The sequence below is a fragment of the Lutjanus erythropterus genome, chromosome 20 (assembly GCF_056507025.1).
Source record: "Lutjanus erythropterus isolate fLutEry1 chromosome 20, fLutEry1.hap2, whole genome shotgun sequence".
NCBI lineage: Eukaryota > Metazoa > Chordata > Actinopteri > Lutjaniformes > Lutjanidae > Lutjanus > Lutjanus erythropterus.
In genome coordinates this window covers 23264676-23283143 of record NC_139336.1, presented here as the reverse complement: position 1 = coordinate 23283143, position 18468 = coordinate 23264676, and the positions used below count along the sequence as shown (strand labels likewise).

The following is an 18468-nucleotide window of genomic DNA, read 5'->3' as shown; positions in this document are numbered from 1 at the left end:
CGACACACAGATAGGCAAAAGTGCGCACGCACATGCCCTTATGCAAATACACACACACACACACATGTTCTTTCTGCACAAATTTACATTTCATACCAAAGAGCAGCGTGTGTGTGTTTGTGTGTATGAACAGCGAAACAAAAGACCCTCATACGTCTCTCAGCAGAAATCAGATCAGTAGATTTCTCGTTCCTGCAGCTTCGCTACCTCTGGCTTCAAGCGGAGTTGGTTGTGTTTACTGAAACTGGAGTGTGCAGGAACATTAAAGCCTTTATCCTGACTGAGTGTGACACTAACAGAGCATGTGCATGTTCTCAGTGAGAACAGAAGAGGTTCGTTTGTTTGCTGACTTGCTGTTTGGATGAGGATGTGTAGATGAGGTCTGTGAGCAGGATAAAAAAAAAACTGGCTTTAAATTGGGGCTGCAAATAACAGTTATTATTGATTAATCTACTGATTATTTTCATGATTAATCGTTTAATCCAGGGATTGCCTGAGGCCACTTTTGCTAAACGTCAGGTGGCAAGGGTCCTATAATTATACAAACATTAAAAAAAACATGTAGAGCATGCATCCCATGTAATACTGAGGCTATGCCCCCAGTTTCCAGTCAAATATCCTTCAACAGTCCTGTCCAATAAAGGCAGAAATTCACACGGTAATCAAGCAGGCCACTTACAGGGTTCATTTTGGTCTTTTCATACATGACAACATATGGAAGACATTTTAAAACTATGCTGATTTTACTTTATTTTACTTTCAGTAACCCGTCTGCTTCCATCTGGCCACCTGAGGCTGCTGCTACATGCACATTGAAAGCATGACAGGGAGAAGAAAGTAATTTTCTCTCAATGAAAAACATCTCCTTAAAACTTCTGACTAACAGCCAGAAGTGAGTCGATGTGATGCAGCGGTGAAACTTCCGTACTGTGTTATAAAGTATTTGAATTGTACACATTACAGTAATTTAATTTGCACAGTAATATGAAAAGCTTTAGGGACAGCTGTGCTCTGTTATATAAATAATATTTAGTAAATAGCTAAGCTGTCTGTTTCATTACTTTTTATTGATTTATGTTATATGGCTTTGTTAAATACTTGATTTTGATTGCAGCATTCTAAGGTCTTTTTTTTATAACAGACTGTTGCTATGAAGAACAGGCGGTTGCTATGGATGCAGTTACGCTCAGACTCTGGAAGAGCAATAAAATCATTTTAAAATCAACAAAATCAATTTTAAATCAATATTTTGTGTCAAATTATTGATTTATTTTGGTAAATAATCGTGTGATGTGCGGGATAATGTGCAGTGAGCAATCATTATTGTGAAATAAACTCCTCCAGGATGATTCTGCTTTGTGTCTGGATCCTGCATCACTGTTGAGATTTATTTCACAAGAATGACCTGCTCACTGTAAATGATCCCTCAGGTAATGAATGGGACGTAATCTGCATGAGAAACAAAGAAAAAGAAAAACAATTCAGTTATAATAACCCTCAACTAATGGTGATCAATTAGAAGTTTCCACTGTAATAGTGTTTTTGTAACTTTTACGTTTGAAGATAATAAAGTCTTTGTAATTTATAATGATCCCAGTTTGATCATGAATTGATTATAATCAATCAAAACAGACAACTCTCATTCTTCTCTTGTTGTACCAGCTTCCAAAAACTCTGATAAAAGTTCAAATATTCTATCTGTCTTTTTGCTGGAGACGCCTACAGCCCACTCAAGGATCCCCAGTTTGAAAACCACTGGACTAAATGATTAATTGACTAATTATTGCAGCTCTGAGCAACGCACTCACCTGCAGACTGTAGAGTAACTGGGTCAGGCTTTGGACGCTTTGAGCAACCTGTTAATAAACAAAATCAAACACAACACGCAGATTAACAAGCCTGCTGTGTTTTCATGCATGATTTTGATTAATTTATTAAAAGGTTACAATCATTCTGCTAAATAATGAGTCACAATCACTTCACAGGGAAGTCAGAATATTTTCCTCACATGGAGAGTCAAAATTTGAAGCTGCATTCGTGCAACATTTGCACCCCCCTGAGGCAACACGGCGTACAACCACCCTGTTCAGGGTTAAATTATCACATTGCAGTCGATAAGGAGATTATTCTCTGTCTTATCGGAGTCATTTACCTCACAGGTCACAAAAAGCTGCACACGGAAGCACAACTGTGGCATGGTAATTGGAATAAGCCTCCATATCCATTTTTAATGGCGCAATACCATTGGGAACTAAATGGACCTCTTCCTTTATTATGAGCTTATCAATGATTCATCACATTAAGACTGAAATGTAATTCTAATAGGCTGCGCTGAATTATTAAAACAACTGTTGGCAATCTTGAGCCACACATATGTGAAGAAATGGAAAGAGCTGACGTGCAGATGCAGCCTCTAAAGAGGCCATAATACCTCTGCAATACCACTGTAACATCACTACTACTTGTACAGTAATGGGGGAAAACATTACATCACATTACTGCATCAATATTTAACTCAAAAACGTCAATTTAAGTCACAATCTTTAGTTATATCATAGGGTTTTGCAAGAAGAAATACATTTTCTACACCAGAAAATGTGCTGTACCTTGAAGTCGATGTCATTAACGTCTGTTTTCTGCAGCGGAGCAGGAGATTCAAGCTCAAAGGCCTCAGTCCAGCTCCCCTCGCCGGCCTCAGGGTTTTCAGGTGAGGCCTCAGGGTCTGACGGAGGCTGTAAAGGTGCAGCAGGGCTGACCAGAAACACCAAGTCTGTGTCCGAGTCCGAGCTGTGACTTGACAGACAACAGGCCTTGGACGACAGCGCAGCTTTCAGGTTCTCAGCTGGGAAACACAAACAAACACTAAGTGAGAACCTCAATCAATTAAAACCAATAAACATGATTTCCGATCTCCAATTTCAGCTTCTTGAATGTGAATATTTTCTGGTTTCTTTGCTCCTCTCTAACAGTAAACTGTATATCTCTGGGTTGAGAACAAAACAAGACATTTGAGGACATCATATTGGGCTTTAAGGAAACAATGATCAACATTTTTCACCATTTGTGGACCAAAAAATGAACTGATTAATTATTTATAAGCTGGAGGAAGACAGGCTTCCTCTTTCCCCTCAGCTTTGTTTGGCTTTGTTATATTTAGTTTGTCTTTACTTTAGTTTACCTTGTAAAAATGTAAAATAAACTTATTTAGAGTTACTGACGGGTGTTCTCCCCTGCTTTCTTCAGCCTTGAGCTGGGTTGTGACAAACTGAGGGCTCGTCTGGGATTTTGGAGCATTTGGAGCTTTGGTACGTCATCAAAATTAAAGATTCTACTTGTTTAAAAGTACATTTGGGGAGTATTATACATGAGTTTTTGTTTTTTTTCGTTTGACAGCAACAGTCTTGTCTTCTGTCCTCTTGTTTTTGGTGTGAAATTGCTAATTATTAATCCACTGTGCATTTTAGTTAAAGGTGTCTGCTGGGTTACTTGAGTTTTCTCTCTTTATCATAATTATATTTAATTCTGTCTGCTAAAAACTATATTAAAGTAAGTTATAAAACATTTGTTACATTTTTATAGTGGTTATAATCCTAATCAGGGGATAAAGCAGTGAAACTTAAATTTTTGTATCTATTTTTTTCCTCAGGCTCTTGTTCTATGTTATCAGAAAAACAAAAAATAAACAAACCTGAACTGAAAGTCTGTGTTTGCTCCTGCAGTGTAGTATGTAAAATGTCTCACCCTCTTGCAGAGCTGCAGCCAGTAACACGGCAGCTTGGGGCAGCTCCTCTGAGTGCGGCTGGACGAGCAGTCGCGGTTCGACCAGCGAGGCGTCCGTCCTCCCACTCAGAGCAGAGAGCGCTGCGTAGACCTGCAGCTTCTCCTCCAGGCTGGAGCAGATCTGATGGTCCCGGCTCATCAGACTCTCTGATACACACAAGTTCACCGAGTTCATGGATTTAACACCGTAGGATACTAACTCAGGGGTAGAAAATGTGTGTGAGTGTGAAGAAAAAATAACAACAGGGTTTCAATATACCTTGGAACTTCTGGATCTTCTGAGTTCGAGCCTCTGCAGCTCGTTTCTCCTCTTCAGATTCACTGGTGTATTCCTCTTCTTCCTCTGGACAGCTAAACAGCAACAACTGATGGTTAGACTGTTCGTAAATGATGAAATCCGAATATACACACCTTAAAAAGATAGTTTGGATTATTTTAAGTGGGGTTGGATGAGGTATTTATCAGTAGTCTGTGTATTATTTAAAGCAGATGACAGTAAGTGCACCACCAGTGTGGAGAGGCAAGAGTACCAGCAAGCTAAGCAATGAACTGTTGTGGACAGGGTCAGCCACTTAAAAAAGGTCCACCATAATAAGTCGCTATATTTAGGATATTTTCACCACTTTACTTTGCTCTCAGACAGCCTTTTCTGACCAGCAGCCACCTTTATATAAGCCAAATATCGCTCCCTCCAAACTAGCCGATCTCCATAGGCAAAATCTGTCATTTTACCTCGCAGAACTGGTCTTTTTCTGTCTCAATCTGTTAATCTTTATGTGTTGTTATACGATTTCAGTGTTTTGAAAGTTTAGTTTGGATTCACCAAAGTCACACAATAACAGCAACAAAATAATAAATCAAGGGAGCAATAGACCAGCAACTCTTGTATTCTGTGAGATAAAATTACTGATTTTGCCTATGGAGTTTGGTTGGTTTGGAGGTAGAGATATTTCTCTTGTAAAACAGTGGTTTCCTGCAAGAAAAGTCTGTCTGATGGCAAAGTAAAGTGGTGAAAATATTCTAAATACAGCATACTCTTAAACTGACACTGATTTTTTTTGTCTTTGTCTTTGTTGCTGACCCTGTCCACAACAGTACATTGTTTAGTTTCAGCTCTGGTGCCTCTCTGTTTCTCCTAACCGGGGTGTGTCGACCTCCATTTACTGTAGGTAATACACTGACTATCGATAAGTACCTCATACCACACTACATTAAATAATCCAGACTATGCCTTTAATATCCTCCTCCTCCGCCTCAGTTTATACACTCCTACAGTATATAAAGCCCAGGCTTGTACACACCTCTCCACAGCCTCTCTAATGAGCCTCATCCAGGTGTTTCGCTCCTCTTTGGATGATGTGTGGACCTCGTACATTTCTGGCCCGGCGGCTGATGCGCTGATCAAAAACATCCCTCTCTCTTCATTCGCTACTTCTCGCACTATTAACTTTTGCAGGGCGATGACGGGAGGCTTCTGATCCTGAAGCACATTAAAAGAGAGGAGGAATAATACATAGCATGACGTGATAATGGCCCAAGACAAAACAGAACAGGTAATAGGGCGTAGCATCAGAATGGAGACACAGCTGATTGATGTTGCAGTTGTGGATTAATTATAACAGCAATTAATGTGCGCATACCACAGTGGCAAATGTGTACTTCTGGTCTTTTTCTTGCAGGAAGATGAGTGTATCTGTGAGAAGGAGCGCCAGGACATCTGTAGAAGTGGAGAACAGGAAACAGGAAAACATGTTAAGTAAATTATGTGTTTGGGCTCTCCTACCTGCCAAGATAAGAAACAGATGTTTGTAAACACAATGTCTGTTTCATCTGATTTCACCAATGGACTATAATCGCAATCCCCCCAGAGTCCCTTGAAACTTCCTAAACGAAATCTCAAAACAGCTACAGCGAAGTCTTCATGCCTACTTGTAAATTCAGCATGAAATGCAATACCTTTAGTTGTTTCCTTCCTTGTGAGAAACTACTATCTTAAGTGTGCCTTACTCACCAACATTTAGCAGCTGTTTGAACATATTGTTTAAAATGATTTCACCAATCACACTAAATATGGAAGAAGACGGCACTGCGTTGACGGTAAACATGTCAAAAACATTGCTGGTTATTGCTTTTGTCGCCTCTGGAGAAACGCAACAGATTTCAGTAAACACTCAGAATTTAGTGAGATGTTGAGTTGGGAGACACTTTATAAACCATGTGAAACACTGACCATGATAAGTTCTTAATTATTTGGGCCTTCTTGTTAATTCAGCAAGGGTAATACATTGCATTATTTCCTTCTTTGTGTAAAAAACATTGTGTCCTTTTGTTGTGTCCATTTGCTGTACCAGTGACTACTCCATGTCTGAAGTGCGTCTTACCTGATATTACCATGTATACTAAATTTATTAAAGGAGACAACATTTTATTGATAATAAACATGTCAAATTTAAACAAATTTAAACGAGGCTAGTGAGGATGTGTTCATTTGTGAGAGTGGGGAAGTGATATCCAATCACAAGTCACACTGTCCACTTGTGATCAGATCACCCAAGACACATGTTACTGTAATACCAGGCGTAAACAGGCTGCATGTGGGCGTCACCTTTAAGTCGCCCCGTGGCGGTCTTCCACAGGAGCAGGCCCTGGTGTTTGAGCGTTTGTCCCGGCCCCATCATGTCCTGCTTGCGGAAGGTGTGGCCGTTCTTCAGCTTGGCCGAGCTGCGGTTCTCCATGCGGTTCCACACCTCCTGTAACCTCTGATGCCGCTCGTATTCGCTGACGCTCAGGTCCACGGCGGCAATCACCTCTCGTATCTGAGCCAGGGCTTTGGAGAGGTCGGCGTGTTCCTGTGTTTCCTCTGAGGGGATCAGGAAAGAGAAATACACGACGACTGAAACAGATTTCTTGTTTTCGGAAAAGGGGATGACTGGTTTCTTTTTATACTCAACCACAGATCAAAAATGTGTCGGGCGCTCTTCAAAACTTGAAAGAAAACAGAACAAACAGGAAGGTAACCCAAACCCTCCACAATATAAGAAAAAATAGTATCAATGAGGGAAAAAAAATCCTTTATTATGGTGGTTAAATTATTGAAAAATCCAATAAATAAATACATAAATAATAAAAACAATAAATGTTTATTTTGGAGGGCCTGGATTCAGATATCTTGTTTTACTTGTACACTTTCCAACTAATGGACTGTACATTGTGCTGTTCAGACGATGTGAGCATGTCGCCAGCAGAGGGCAGCAGATGACTGACCTTGAGTATATTGTAGGATCCTCTCCAGCAGCACTGGGTACTTCGTAATCCTTTGGGTCACCAGCAAGATGCATTCTGGGATCTCCCTCCGTCTCACCAAAGAGTTATTACCTTGTTGCTTGAAAAAGGAAGATGAAGAGTTAAATTACATCTCCCTGACGGGTAACGATGCACTCGGGTGTGGTAAAGCTGTGAAAATGTGCACACTGCCAATGATTTTGTTAGGTGGATAAAATATGTCTGGCTGCAGAACATAGCTTTGCCCCCTACACTGGTGGTAATACACGGACTCTGACTGTGGATAAGTACCTCATACATCCCCACTTTAAAAAATACGATCTGTTTCTTTAAGTACCTTGATGAAGTTCTGAAATCTCTTGTTATGCTGCTGGAGCTCTTTGAAGAAGCTGACCGCTTCATTGTGGCGACTGCAGAATTCTCCATACACCTGCTTCATTTTCTCGCTGTTCTCATCTGAAAACTGCAGAAAGACACACACAGTGATACGCCCCCGTCACTGGTTTCAATCTATCACCCCTGAGACAGACGTGGCGGCTAACCTGTTGCAGCAGGACGTCTCCTATTCGCTGGATGAGGTAGTTCCTGTGTCCCTGCGGTCGGGCCGAGCTGTGCCGCCGCTCCTTCATGGCGGCGAAGAAGGCGTGGTGGAAGAGCAGCAGCTGGTCCAGACAGGGGAAGACCCGCTCCACCGCTTCCGTGTCCAGCTGCACCTCCTCCCTCATACCTCGCCGGAAAACCTCGGCCATGATGTGGAGCGTCTGCAGGTGGTGGAGCTCGGTCTGCATCAGCTCTGCATCAGATGTTAAACACGTTCAACATGGATAATATCATGCAAGACAGATCGTCTGTTACACAATTACACCAATTTATGACAATCATGTGTCATAAATTATAAATGAAGACGTGGTTACAGCAGTTTAACATCTGAGATACTGACACTGGCAGAACGTGTCAGATTCCAGTGGTTTTCTTTCACAACCCAGACATCTGCTCACCATAGATGACGTCCTGCCTCTTCACTGCTCGCTTGTCCTGCTTCTTGCAGAACTTGTGCTCGACTGTCAGACTCCACGACTCGGCCTCGTACTCGACAGCGTCAGCCGACATGTCGCTGTGGAGATACGCGTCCACGCAGTCTGTGGAGGGAGAGAGAGGCGCAAAATCACTTTTAAGTTTCATTTATCCGTGTTCGAAACGTGCCTTTTTATCCCTATGGTTGGGATCGGCATTGTTCCAGTCTGCATCATCATATGAACAATTTAGGTCCAACTCCCATTTTTGTTTTGTAAGAAGCTGATACTGATTTGCCTGATTTGCAAGCACTTAAACGGTTGAGGCAGATTGTACTTTTGAAATGGCTGCTGGAAACTACAGAGTATGCCTTCTGTAAAAGACCCTAATTATTTTGTTGCCTTTATCCACCCAACTTTTGACTAAGCTGCTATGTGATCTGGAATATTTGGGTTGTTCCATAGTGGGATGCTTTTAAATAGTGACCAGATGAGATGGGCCTCCTGCCATGAGACGAAAGTGTTTTGTATTATTTTGTTCTTGGTAATTGTACTCATGTGTCTTTTATTACCAAAGAAGAGAACTCGGTTTAGTTCTTTATCCCTGAGGCTGATTATATGGTGAGAAATTGTTTTTAATACTGGTGACAGAGGCATGATGACTTGTAAGTTATTTATTTTCCATTCCACAAAAAACACCAACCAAAGTAAAATAAATAAATACACAAACCCAACTTGAATAAATATCATTCTACATACTGAAAGCACTTTGTTCATATAAATATCTAAAAGTATTTGTGTTGGTGTATAGTTTTCATATATTTCACAAACAGACTGGGTTACATTTGTTTGTGAACTTTTGAGACTCTTTTCACAGCCTCCAAATTAATATTGAGTTTAAAGTTGAGAACGTATGTTTTTTTTTTTCCCCGCTGCATTCATGTGAAAAATATTTCACTGTCACAAGGCTTTAGTTCATCATAAATTATTCACAGCTCTTCATGCTTTGAATGTTTTTTAATTATAGAATATTAAAAATTTGTGCTTTAGAAAATCTAATATAATCTGTGTGGAGAGACATTTTTAAAACCTGGAGAAGATCACGTGTTTGGTTGCGTGTATCTGTCCACAGCTAATCTCACATACTACTGGACCCATGTGTCTAATATTATCTGTGCATATTTTGAACTGTATGCTGATTTGGTGATTCACAATTTTCAAAAAACCTGCCACTGAATGCAGACTCCTTACTCCTCATAACCTGCCAGTGATTCCAATAAGACTGTTTGGAGTCTTATTTCCACCTGGGACAATGTATATTTACATACATTTTGTTGGCAATTTCACTTTGAAATTGACATTTTACATCACTGCTGTTTTGGAATTTTTCTTGTCCAGATTTGTACACCTGGGTGAGACAACTGAGTCATCCTAAATACCATCAATTTTCACTCTGTGCTCCAATAACAATTGAGCAAGCTTGGAAACTCAAGCTTGCCCAATTTCTCCTTTTCTGTTTCCTGTACTTGGATATGCTACGTGCAAGGCTTGTCTGTGCTAAAAAGAAAACCAAATTCTGATGATTAAAAGATGTTACTGGGGAACATCTAAAAGAGTCACATCTTAAGTAATCTAATTTTAGCAAAACACAAGCTAATTAGCTCGCCAGTCTACATTAGTTGTTAGTCCTGCGCTCCCTGCTCCCCATCCACACGCGCCCAGACACACCTCGCAGAGATCTGCACTCTACTTTTTTTTTCTGTTTCTATTACTGGATGATTTTCTGAGCTGTGGTGATTGCAAAAGGAACTTGTCAGCTACATCAGTCAGTATCTTCTCACAAGAGGAAACACATCAAGTGCATGATGATATAAAATCTATGCAAACATGTGAAACCGATCTGCTTCTATTTAGGTATTTTTCTGTGAAAATCTACAAAAACCCAAAACAGTGAGTGTTATTTATCCTCTACCTTCTCCAAAGGAGGAGTCAGTGGAGGTGGAGGACACTGGAGTGGGCAGGAGTTCTTCTGATCGGCTGGTCACCTTCGAGGCATCAGACTCCGTCTCCGAACTCTCACTGAGCCTGTTACACACAGAAGAACACAGACAATTCATGATTATGGACATTACTGCCTGCCAAATTTTCAACCAATATCTCCACAACTTATTATCAAATTTATGGGGTCTGAGAGCTTTATGACCTGTCAGTGTTTGGGAAATTCCCCGCATCTCCAGCGGTGTCCTTCCTGTCTTTGGGGGCCATGACAGGTAGTGAGGTAGAGACGGGGACGACGCACTGAGGAGGACTGTCTCTCACTGTGAAATCTGAGGAAAAGAGGATGAACAATAATCCTCTCCAGTGCGACCACAACAAAACCTTACAAACAGGAAAAATTTGGTATGAGGAGCTTAAAAACAAAACTGCCGGTGGCCGTCGACCCTTGTGCTGTAAACTCACTCTGTGGGAGCGATGCTGTCCTGTTCTTCACCATGGCAACCGCATACTTATCCTGAAGTTTCTAAGTAATACAAATGAGAGACGTTGGAGCGTGTAAACATATGAAATGAGAAGAGGCTCCAGTAGAGATGTTTAGTTCAAAGTTTTTATTGCAATATTTCAAGACAATGCTCACCTTCAGACACGGGGGGACAGATTCCTTACAGCCCTTATGGACGATAGCAGTGCAACCTGGGAAAGAAACATATTCTTAAGTTTGTGTAAAGTATGTGGATGTTTTGCAAAAAAATCTGATTAATGTAAGTGTCTTGGAATTATGCAGTGGTGGTGGAAGTATTCAGATCATTGACTCAAGTAAAAGCTGTAAAATAGTGGTAAAATACTTGATTGTAAATACTTGAAGTACTTTTATTGATGTTGGCACGTTTTTCTGTCAGTTGCAAACTCAAGAATCTTGGCTACTGGAAACTTACAAGAAGAAGGAGTCATAGGGAGAGAAGAAACGGAAGTGTGACTTCATTTCCCAAAAAAAAAAAAAAAAGATGACAACCCTTACTTGAAATGATCGTTTCAAAACATCAGGAATATGTTGAAACATTTTTCTCAATTCCAGGAATGCCAGTGTGTTTGACACCTGACCAAGATTTTTTCTTTGATTAAGAAAACCTAAACGAAAACAAATGCTTTACAAATATTGTCTCATTTCATCCATTTTAAATGATGACAGACAGACTGTTGCAACAGCTAGCTCTCAGGCTACAACCAGCTTGACTAAAACTGATCAGGAATCGATAAGGGAATTGATTAAGACCTGGACCAATATGCAGAATAGATAATGGCATTGGCATAAATAAAATCTTAGCAATTCCCATCCATACTTAAAAGTACTCAAAGCAGAAAAATGTCCCTTGTGACTGTCATTCCATATATTCTACCATTAGATTATTGTCTCATGCATTTATGTAAGGCCAGGATTTTACTGTTGTAGTTGACTGAGGTGGATTTTGAACTCTTTTTATACTTCTGCTGATTATTTTTATCCCTCAATTGATTGACTGTTCGTTTGTAAAAATTCTGAAAATGACAAAAAAAAATGACAATGACATCTTGACAACGTTTTTTTTATCCAACCAACAGTCCAAAACTCAGAATTACAAAAAAATTAACAAAAAGAATTACAAGAAAAAGCAGTAAATCCTCATATTATTTGAACCATTAGCAAAGCCTATTGCTTCAGTTGAACTTGTGTCAACTATAGTTTCATTTATGAAAAAAAACATCATATTTTATACACTCAAAATTATAATATGTAGATTAACTGAAGCATCACAGCGATAAATACAGTGGAGTAGAATTACAAGTACTTACATTTGCACCATGAATATAGTACCTCAAATCAGTGTACCTCAAATTAATGTACTTAAACTTACCACAAAGGATTTTTAACTGGTTATGAAACAGTCTGACTTTAATACTGATGCTTCAATATGACCTAAATGAGCAAACGAGACCATTAGAGAGAAGATTCACTATTTCTTTATAGTTATTCCTAGATTTTTCTTAAAATTATTTCATTTTTGCCGTTATATCGTGTGACTGAAACACAACTTCTCCTGATTTTGGATTTTGGATCAACAAAATATGAAGGCTCCCTGTAGCAGCTTTAAGTATTTGAGTAAATGTACTTAGTTACATTCCACCACTGGAATCACATTATTACTTACTGGAGCAGTGCAGCAGGTCCTTTCCAGACGCTGGTTTGTCGCACACCACACACACGGTGGGGCCTAAACAGGAGCCTGTGTTAAACCGATGTCCATTGGGCTGCCTGTCCTTGGCCTCTCTGTCCTTCCCTTTCCCCTTGGAAAACCATGCCAGAGACATAGGCGTAAACAAAGAGGCCATACAGACAGAAACAAAACTACAGCGAAGAACTCCGAGCAAAGCAGGCCTTAATTCATATTTCTGTAAACCACGTTTTCTACTGTATTTGCAGAGTAAACTCTCCCACGTGTAAGTAAATATATGAGTCTGGAAGGAATCCCCGCCTTCATCCAGACCGCCAGAAAGTCCACTGACGAGGAAATGGAGCGCAGCATAAACAACAGATGCAGGTCGGGGAGGGCTTCCAGTCTCTGGGCTAACTTAACAACGCAGGATTAATCATTAAAAGGAAAAAGCTGGACATGTTTGGTCTGTCACTCTGACCTTGAGTTATTCCCAGAAACGTTTTCTGGTTGTGTCTCCCACAGGGCAGAGAGACACGTATTCTGTACCTGAGACCTTTGATATTGAGCTCACAAAAATGTGATAATAATCAATACCATAAACACTTCTACTAGCATGAATAGCAGAATTTAATCAGCCAGTACATAAATGCCTGCACACCTGTCTAAGTTTTATTCAGTCATTCTTTATATTCTACTTTCCATTAAAGGGATAGTTTGGACTATTTAAAGTGGGGTTGTATGAGGTTCTTCTCCATCCTCAGTATATTACCTACAGTAGATGCCAACGTTGTACTGCTGCAGACAGAATCAGCAGAAATATCTATTTTAACCACTTTAAAAAGGCCCAGCTTAAAAAAAACTATATCTGTTTATGGGTATGCTATATTTACAATATTTTTACCAATGTCAGACAGCCTTTTACTTGGCACTGCATTTTCCAAACCATAACACTTCATTATTTGTACACATAAAAGCGCCTGCCTGTGCAACACCAGCTGCTTGGTTCAGGAAGTGACAAGATTAGATTGAAACTTTACTTTTCTAAAGTTTTCAAAGATGGTGCATACCTGTGTTTATCTGAGCTGTTCAAACAAATACAGTGAGTGATACCGGCCTGAGCTCTACAAACACAGTGTGTCCCTGAAAGGTTGCGGCATATCATTTGAGACACTGCGGAGACATTACTGCAACATTACAGTTACACTGTTACCATTAGTTACCTTGCTGCTACGTTGTTGAAACATTACAACTTTACAGGTATTTTATGGTATGTCTGCAACATCTGTTCAACATCCTCCGCATGACATTTCTTTAACTTTCTTTACGACGGTACTGCAAGGTTGCTAAAATGTTACGACAGCTCCAAAAAATTGTGCTGGCCACCATCTACTGTAGCTAATACACTGACTATGGTTAATCCAAACTATCCCTTTGTGTACATGGGTGTAACAGCAGAGGTGTGGACTGCTCTTGATTTACCTTGGTCTTGTTGCGTGTACTGGACATCCTGCTTTTGAGAAAACTGAAGGTGCGAATGACTTTGTACTTCTCTGACTCCACCTTTGTTGGGATGTTGTACTTATCCAGCTCCTCCTCTTCGATTCTGAAGGACAAATAAAACTATGTCAGTGTAATGTGCTCCCTTGCAGGTGCGTTTTAGAACTTACAACACGAAAACTGTTATTTTGCAGACTTGTGTAAGTTGGTTAAGTCACGTCATCCTCATTTCCTTCTTGCTGAGTCTACAGAACAGCAAAAGCAGTTAAAATAAATGTTAGTGCAAGCAAATGAAAATCCGATGACAGAAAAGTTATTTGTTAGAAAAAATGTTCATTGTCTGCAACACTGTGCTGTGAAAGTAAATCAAAATTAGTAGAACTGTTAAGGACTGGATGCAAGATAACAATGACAAACTTATGGTGCATATTGTTAAAAGACAACCTAATTATTGTTCTGCTGTTAGAGGAGAAGAGGAGAGGAGACATGGAGAGGAAAGGGAACAGGGAGAGGAGAGGGTACAAAAATGGAGAGGAAAAAGGAGAAAAAGAGACAAGAAGAGAGCAAACATGAGGAGAGAAAACAAGCAGAGACAAAGAGGGGAGCGGAGGTCGTTGTTTGTCATCTGTAAGTTGTTGGTTAGAGTTAGATGGTTTGAAGTCAAAGGCTAGTTAAGGAGACTAGAACGTATGAATGGGACTCGACCCCCCCAACATACTCTTTGAGGAACTCAGACAGGGTGAGATGTTGGAGGGACTCGGCCAGCTCCATGCTACCCTCATCATCGGCTGACTGGGCTCGCTGACGGAACCTAATCTCCCTGTAAAGCAAACAACAGCGCACACACACACACACACACGGACACACATTGATGTTTTAACGCTGATGAGAAGCCACAAAGGCCCAGGAGACATGCTACAATCAAATATTAGAACAGAAAATTCACAAAGCCTGTTGCAGCCTTTTACCGCTGATTCTGTCTGATATCTTCCACTAGGGGGAGCCACTGAAGTGTGGCTGTTCAATTAAAGCTCAAAACCTAAAAAAATAAGAAAAAATACTCAAGACGTTATAAAATTCTCTCAAATTAGGGGTCCATGATTAAATGTGCATCTATTGCGTTCACCTTAATAGCTAAAAAAAAAACCTCAGAATTTGTATTGAGTCAAGTGGTCAAAGTACCTTGATTGGTTGCTCTCATCCCTCCTGTAGTTTTGGGGAATGTTACTGTTTTTCCCACTTTCCCAGAGGCAGACACTAATAAATTTCTTATGACAGACCTTTTTTTATGTATTTGACATGGTCTGAAATCATGTCAGACAGCAATATTAGGCAATCTCGGCTCAGCTGTAGAGTGTCTAAAGAATCAAACAACACAATCATGATCTGGGACTTGAATGATAATCAAGAAAACTAAGGTTGGTTGAGAAGCTTTGTCTTGGAAAGCCCTTGAATTAGGATATTTATACATGAAATGGTAGAGGAAATGCTGTATCAGTTGGCATCGTTCTGCAGTGAAAATAGGCTGACTGGAACAGGAAGAGGAAAGGATGTCCTTTTGTTAATCAGTGCCACCCCTCTTACAGCAGAGGCCACAAAAAGCAACACATTTTTGTCATAATTTTATACCAGATTCTGCAGCGTTTCGAATTATAAACCATCATCTGCCTGTGGTTTGTATCATACAGCACATTTTGTCATGTTTTGCGACGTGTATCCATGATGCAGCTGGTCATATCTGAAAATACAGCTCACAGGGGCGAGATGACACTGTGAGCCGAAGATGAGAGAAACGGAGCAAAGGCATCTACATGACAAAAACAGAGCTGAAAGTAGCTCAGGGTCACGCTGATATCTGTACGTCACTAAAAAGAAAAAAAACCAAAACAAAACAGAAAGGATCAGAACACCAGTAACGCAAACATGGACAAAAGAGCTTCATAATAGACAGCAGCAAACTTCACAGAGTTCCCGCTGTCACCAAGCAACCTGCCATCGTCATGGTTACCCACATATGTTGCCTGCGACACTGGGGATTACATGTCTGACGAAATGTACTGTTATTTTAATTAAGAGCAAAAGCCTTGATGAGAAAGGCTGAGTCATTTGGTGTTCTGACAGAAAAACTCAAAGCGGCATCTGCAGCACAACATGATCCAAATGAGACTTAACTAAATTAAAGTAAAGCATAAATACCTTTTTTCATGTGACTGCTCTGATATACTGGTGGCTCTTTGCTCTGTGAACATAAACAATGAGGAGAACTTGTTAAAATTATTGTTCAACACTGACAACACTTTAAAAATGGACCAAAAAAGCACATGTTGCACCAAATATCCTTTAAAAAAAAAAGATAAAAATGTAGAAAGCAGAACAAATAGTCATTCATTCTTGATCATTCAATAAGACCGGGGAACAAATTAAGGACTGTTTCAGAATAAATAAGTTCATATGTCTTATAAAATGTAAAAAAGTCTGTCAGTTTTCATTTACATGCCAGAGGAGGTGTTCATCATCTGAACAGGTTCATATAAAAGCATCTGAATACAACCGCTATTGATATGCAAAGTGACAGAAATGATTCACAGTGACAGAACAAAACATGTGAAAGCTGCAGCACAGACAGACACAAAGCGACGACCCCTCAGAGACAGTCTCGTACTCCCACTCCTATTTTGGTTAGAATGAGGCTGTGCCACGATTAGGAAAGCAGCACGCTGACGCACATGCAAGCACATGCCAAGGTTATTAAAGCTCGCTTTTCCTCAAATGAATATTCACAGATTTTAAATTTAGATAATTAGAAGAAAAATAGCAGCTGGTAAATGCACTTGGACATATAGCGTTTTCTGGTCTTCCGTCCACTTTTTAACACTGGTTTGTGTCAAACATCATTTGAGTTTTCAAATAATGTTGGTTAACTGCCCTCAAATTTTTCCAGTGCAGGATAAAAACAAAATCTCTGTCAGTTACAGAGCAACATTAGCATCCACTGGAGTCTTGATGATTCTCGATTTAGCTCTGTTTCGGTCTCCGCCATCTCCTGTATAAAATATCTGGCTTTTTAGCTGCTAAATGTTCCACTATGCTCACCAGCTAGATGCTAACTTTGTGTGCCAGCTGCTTATTGCTGAACAGGTAGTGTATATTGGTGTGATCGGGCCTTTTTCAGTGAAAACAGCCATAAAACCAAAACAATGAGCCAAAATATGCTACAACTGGAACTGCAGCATCAGGTGTTAATTATACTTAGATTAGTCATGCGTTAGTGATTTTTGAATCAAGTAAAATGTTTTAAAACTTTTCATTTTAAGCAGTTAAATAACCTTGACTGCCTGCACACACACACACACACACACACACACACACACACAAACACATAAGCGCTGACACTGACAGCGGCGTGCTGGCCATGCTGAGCCTTAGCGCAGTGTGACGGCTGCAGGTGTCCAGTACTTACTACTAGGGTGGAGCAGAGACAGAGATTTAGACAGAGAGAGGGCCTGAAGGAGAGATCGGCTGTGGTTGACACTGTGGAGTACGGCATCTACAGGGCACAGTGGACAGAGGGCTGCTCACACATCAGCTACAGAGAGTGCAAACTATCACCGTGTACAGTCAGCTCCAGAGCTCTTAAATCACTTTCTCATGCAGCGGTGAGGGCTCATTGGTAATATTTGAAAAAAGCAACTCTAAAATCCTTTCTTATTTCAAGAAAACTGTTTAAGGAATAGCTCAACATTTTGGGAAACACACTTAATGGATCCCTTGTAAGTCCTGCCCCTGTTTGCTCTGTGCTCCAATTACAGTTGAGTAAGCTTGGTACCCAACTTTCTCCTTTCCTGTTTCCTGTACTTAGATATGCTATTCGCTAGGCTCGTGAAAACCAAATTTTAAAAATGGTTAAAAGGTGATACTGAGGGACCTGTAATAGCCATTTATAGTCACGTCTTAAGTTAGCACTAAGGTTTGCAAAACACTAGTTAACTAGCTAGGTAACGATCGCTGAAGATTAACTGGCTTTTTGCTATCAGATTTAACTAGTTATCTAACGACTGATTAGATTAGCTAGCTAGTTAGCCAGCGTTTTGCTAACATTAGCTATCAGATGTAACTAGCTATATAATGATTTATGTAGATTAGCGAGCAAGTTAGCTAGGGTTTTGCTAGTATTTGCTAACTTAAGATGTGACTATTTATTGTGGTACTTCTGAATTTATGCTAAGCTAAGATAACTGTCTTCTTGCTATAGCTTAATTTTTAATGAGCAGACAAGAGAGCCATATTGAATTTTTCATCTATCTCTTGACAAGAAAGTAAACTGGTGTATTTCCCAAAATGACAAACTATCACTTTTGGCACATACATTTATTGGGAGTTGACTGCACTTAATATTAGTACAGAACAAAATGAAAATGAGTGAAAATGAGTCAGCAGTTGCTCCAACCAATTTTGTGAAACTGTCCCATTAGTGAGTAAGTGAACTTAGTTCATGGAAACTTTGTTAGTTATGTGTTAAGATTAAATTTCTAACTATGCGAGGGAGTAAACGGAAGCAGTGTTACTGACCGGGGCTGATATCTGCAGTGTGGTTGTCCCGAGCAAAACGAGCAGGACGCAAACTGATTTTGGGGGAAGAGTAGGAATACGAACGCAGTCGAATCCCCTCGTTACCCAAGTCCTACACAAGGGAAAAAACAAAAACA

General features: G+C 40.1%; 1 protein-coding gene across 4 annotated transcripts in view; it reads right to left on the bottom strand.

Annotated features, from left to right (window-relative positions):
• Positions 1–18468, bottom strand: part of arhgef28a (Rho guanine nucleotide exchange factor (GEF) 28a) — a 68143-nt gene that overhangs the window by 13409 nt on the left and 36266 nt on the right. For 2 of the 4 annotated variants that reach the window (XM_084745592.1, XM_084745594.1), the window contains exons 13-32: positions 18332–18443; positions 15959–16001; positions 14481–14582; positions 13745–13868; positions 12260–12395; positions 10711–10766; positions 10536–10596; positions 10279–10402; positions 10048–10160; positions 8061–8201; positions 7605–7855; positions 7400–7525; positions 7045–7162; positions 6386–6640; positions 5421–5497; positions 5082–5260; positions 4040–4131; positions 3742–3927; positions 2607–2842; positions 1809–1856 (exon numbers count right to left, since the gene is read on the bottom strand). In XM_084745592.1, coding sequence (XP_084601718.1) covers positions 1809–1856; positions 2607–2842; positions 3742–3927; positions 4040–4131; positions 5082–5260; positions 5421–5497; positions 6386–6640; positions 7045–7162; positions 7400–7525; positions 7605–7855; positions 8061–8201; positions 10048–10160; positions 10279–10402; positions 10536–10596; positions 10711–10766; positions 12260–12395; positions 13745–13868; positions 14481–14582; positions 15959–16001; positions 18332–18443 — 2580 coding nt within the window. Of the gene's footprint in view, positions 1–1808; positions 1857–2606; positions 2843–3741; positions 3928–4039; positions 4132–5081; positions 5261–5420; positions 5498–6385; positions 6641–7044; positions 7163–7399; positions 7526–7604; positions 7856–8060; positions 8202–10047; positions 10161–10278; positions 10403–10535; positions 10597–10710; positions 10767–12259; positions 12396–13744; positions 13869–14480; positions 14583–15958; positions 16002–17222; positions 17310–18331; positions 18444–18468 lie in introns of all 4 variants that reach the window. The other 2 variants (XM_084745595.1, XM_084745593.1) reach the window with 2 other exon arrangements.